This window comes from Oryza brachyantha, chromosome 4 (assembly GCF_000231095.2).
Source record: "Oryza brachyantha chromosome 4, ObraRS2, whole genome shotgun sequence".
In the NCBI taxonomy this organism is placed as follows: Eukaryota; Viridiplantae; Streptophyta; class Magnoliopsida; order Poales; family Poaceae; genus Oryza; species Oryza brachyantha.
In genome coordinates, this window is record NC_023166.2 from 14,420,739 (window position 1) to 14,423,849 (window position 3,111).

General features: G+C 60.0%; 1 protein-coding gene across 1 annotated transcript; it reads left to right on the top strand.

Annotated features, from left to right (window-relative positions):
* On the top strand, positions 1 to 3,111 carry LOC102709732 (auxin response factor 10-like). Its single transcript, XM_015836180.2, has 3 exons — positions 1 to 1,157; positions 1,243 to 2,210; positions 2,306 to 3,111. The coding sequence occupies exons 1-3, from the start codon at positions 48 to 50 to the stop codon at positions 2,373 to 2,375; spliced, it is 2,148 nt and encodes a 715-aa protein (XP_015691666.2). The 5' UTR covers positions 1 to 47; the 3' UTR covers positions 2,376 to 3,111.

Genomic DNA, 3,111 nt, shown 5'->3' on the forward strand with positions numbered 1-3,111 from the left:
TTCACCCTGAGACCACCTCATTAGTCACCCCGTCGAGTTGGGTTACGATGCTTACCTTCACGGAGCTGGCGAGGCCGACGGGCGGCGGCGGCGGTGAAGGCGACGGCGACGGCGCCGGCGGGTCCGTGGACTCGCAGCTGTGGGCGGCGTGCGCGGGGAGCATGTCCTCGGTGCCGCCCGTTGGCGCCGCGGTGTACTACTTCCCGCAGGGCCACGCGGAGCAGGCGAGCGAGGCCGTGGACTTGTCGTCCGCGCGCGTCCCGCCGCTCGTGCCGTGCCGGGTGGTTGCCGTGCGGTTCATGGCCGACGAGGAGACCGACGAGGTCTTCGCCAGGATACGCCTCGTCCCGCTCCGCCCCGGCGACGCGGTTGTGGACGTGGGCGAGGCGGCGGCGGCCGGGGAGGGCGGGCGGCAGCAGGAGGAGGATAGGCCGAAGCCGGCGTCGTTCGCCAAGACGCTGACGCAGTCCGACGCGAACAACGGTGGCGGGTTCTCGGTGCCGCGGTTCTGCGCCGAGACCATCTTCCCTGAGCTAAACTATAGGGACGAACCGCCCGTCCAGCTCATCCACGCCAAGGACGTGCACGGCGAGCAGTGGACGTTCCGGCACATCTACCGGGGCACCCCGCGCCGGCACCTTCTCACCACAGGGTGGAGTCCCTTCGTCAACAAGAAGCAGCTCCTCGCCGGCGACTGCATCGTGTTCATGCGCGACGAGGGCAGAAACATACACGTCGGGATCCGCCGGGCCAAGCGCGGGTTCTGCGGCATCGGCGGCGACGACGAGGGCCTCTCTTCGTTGCCCGCCTGGGATCAGTTCAGGGGCCTGGTGCGGGGCAATGCAACCGCGGGCGGCGAGAGCAGCCCGACCAAGGGGAAGGTACCCCCGGAGAACGTGCTCACTGCGGCGACGTTGGCCACCTCCGGGCAGCCGTTCGAGGTGCTGTACTACCCGCGGGCGAGCACGCCGGAGTTCTGCGTGAGGGCGAGCGCTGTCAGGACGGCCTTGAGCGTGCAGTGGTGCCCCGGCATGCGGTTCAAGATGGCGTTCGAGACAGAGGACTCGTCGCGAATCAGCTGGTTCATGGGCACCATCGCCGGAGTCCAAGCCGCCGACCCCATCCGGTGGCCGAAGTCGCCATGGCGTCTCCTTCAGGTACGCACAGACATTTCACCATCGTCAAAGCCCAGCACGATCATTTAGAGTCGTAGAAGATGTTCTTGATCAATTGCCCTCGCAGGTGACATGGGACGAGCCGGAGCTCCTACAGAACGTGAAGCGCGTGTGCCCGTGGCTGGTGGAGCTCGTGTCGAGCATGCCCAACCTCCACCTGCCGTCCTTCTCGTCGCCGCGCAAGAAGCCGCGGATCCCGCCCTACGCGGAGTTCCCCCCGGATGCCCAGCTCTTCAACCCAGCGTTCCCGCCAAACCTAATGGCACACGGCCATGCCGACCACCACCACCATCTCCACCACGGTTTCCCCTTTCTCCCCTTCCCGGACGGTAGTGCTCAACCTGCAGGCATACAGGGAGCCAGGCATGCGCAGTTCGCTTCATCGTTCCCGGATCTCTACATCGGCAACCTGCAGCCGAACCTGATGCTCTACTCCGGCATCCGCCTCCCGCCCGCCGATCAAGCCGCACCTCGCCCACCGAGAATCATCAGCACTGACCTCACGATCGGCAGCCAGCTCGCGCCCGACGAACCCACGACCTCGCCGTCATCAAGCGCCAGGAAGATCGACAACGCGAAGCCAACGGGGTTTCTCCTTTTTGGACAGGCAATTCTCACCGAGCAGCAGATCAAGAACGGCAACTCCGGTGGTCGGGCCTCGCCGGGAGCCACCCGCAAGCGCTCACTGAACTGGGACGCCGAGAAGGCTCCCAATGGCTCGGAAGGCTCCGACTCCGCCGGGTTCAGCGAGGGCAGCCCCACCACCACCAACACGCCGTCGTGGAGGTTGCCGTATTTTGGAGACAGCAAAAGCCACGGATCCGAGTACGAGCTGGAGCCCGGCCAGTGCAAGGTGTTCGTCGAGTCGGAAGCCGTCGGCCGGAACCTCGATCTCACGGCTCTGAGCTCGTTCGAGGAGCTGTTCGCCCGACTGTCTGACATGTTCAGCATTGACAGCGACGGACTGAGGAGCCACCTGGTGGTGTACCGCAGCCCCGCCGGTGAAGTCAAGCACGCCGGCGACGAGCCATTCTGGTGAGTACACTAGCCGTCCCTCGTCAGTTACTACTACTACGACCACTCATTATCAATTCTTGAACTGAAATTCAGTGATTTCCTGTCATTTGCAGCGCGTTCGTGAAATCGGCTCGTAAGCTTAGGATACTGACAGATGCCGGCAGCGACAGCCTGGGAGATTAGAAGAAGTAATCTGCCGAATAACCTAGGGCGCTACTACTCCTAGTCTTTTCAGGAAACAAATAAACCGGAGCTGCATGCACGTACAGGTGCATGAGCCGCGGTTTCTCCGTGCTCCAGCCTAGAGATTTTTATTCAGGATAAAGCTGATGCATCTTCAGTTAATTAGGTTGTTTTCCGTCCTTTCTACAGCTTTCTCGCTAGGAATTTGAAGTAGTAACAACTCGTCGTGCAAAGTGCAGACAGAATGTAGTCTTTTGAATCTTGGTCATCAAATCAAACGTAGTACTTCTAAGTTCCCATTCGGTGGATCTTGATCCTCTTATCTGTTCCAGAAAATTGAATGCTCCTGTCGCAGGCAGACCAAAGTGACAGGATTAGCGCAGGTGCAGGCTTACATGTACAGTAATTACTACTCGGCGCTGGCACTGCTGATTCTGAATTCTGGAGGGGCTCTCTCCAGTCTCAGCTCCAGGCATTTCATTTGTCCCCTTCTTTGCCTGAGGTGGGAGCCTGGGACTGTACATTTATGTTGCGTATCCTGCCACCTTTCGGGCATTAATGCCTACAGAGCCCCGTCCTTTAGCTTCAGAGGAAAACAATTGTGCTGCCCGGCCATTTAACCGAAAATATTGTTGCAAGAAACAGACATCTCATCTAACAAAACTAAAAACAAAAGTGTCTACAGCAGTGGCCATTCCATTATTGTTCCACCCATCAAATTAGTATTCTGAAAAAA

Excerpts from the sequence above, each read along its gene's own strand:
- LOC102709732 (XM_015836180.2), top strand. The coding sequence starts at position 48 with ATGCTTACCTTCACGGAGCTGGCGAGGCCGACGGGCGGCGGCGGCGGT. Across the intron at positions 1,158-1,242 it reads CGCCATGGCGTCTCCTTCAG|GTGACATGGGACGAGCCGGA; the intron begins GTACGCACAGAC and ends TTGCCCTCGCAG. Across the intron at positions 2,211-2,305 it reads GCCGGCGACGAGCCATTCTG|CGCGTTCGTGAAATCGGCTC; the intron begins GTGAGTACACTA and ends TGTCATTTGCAG.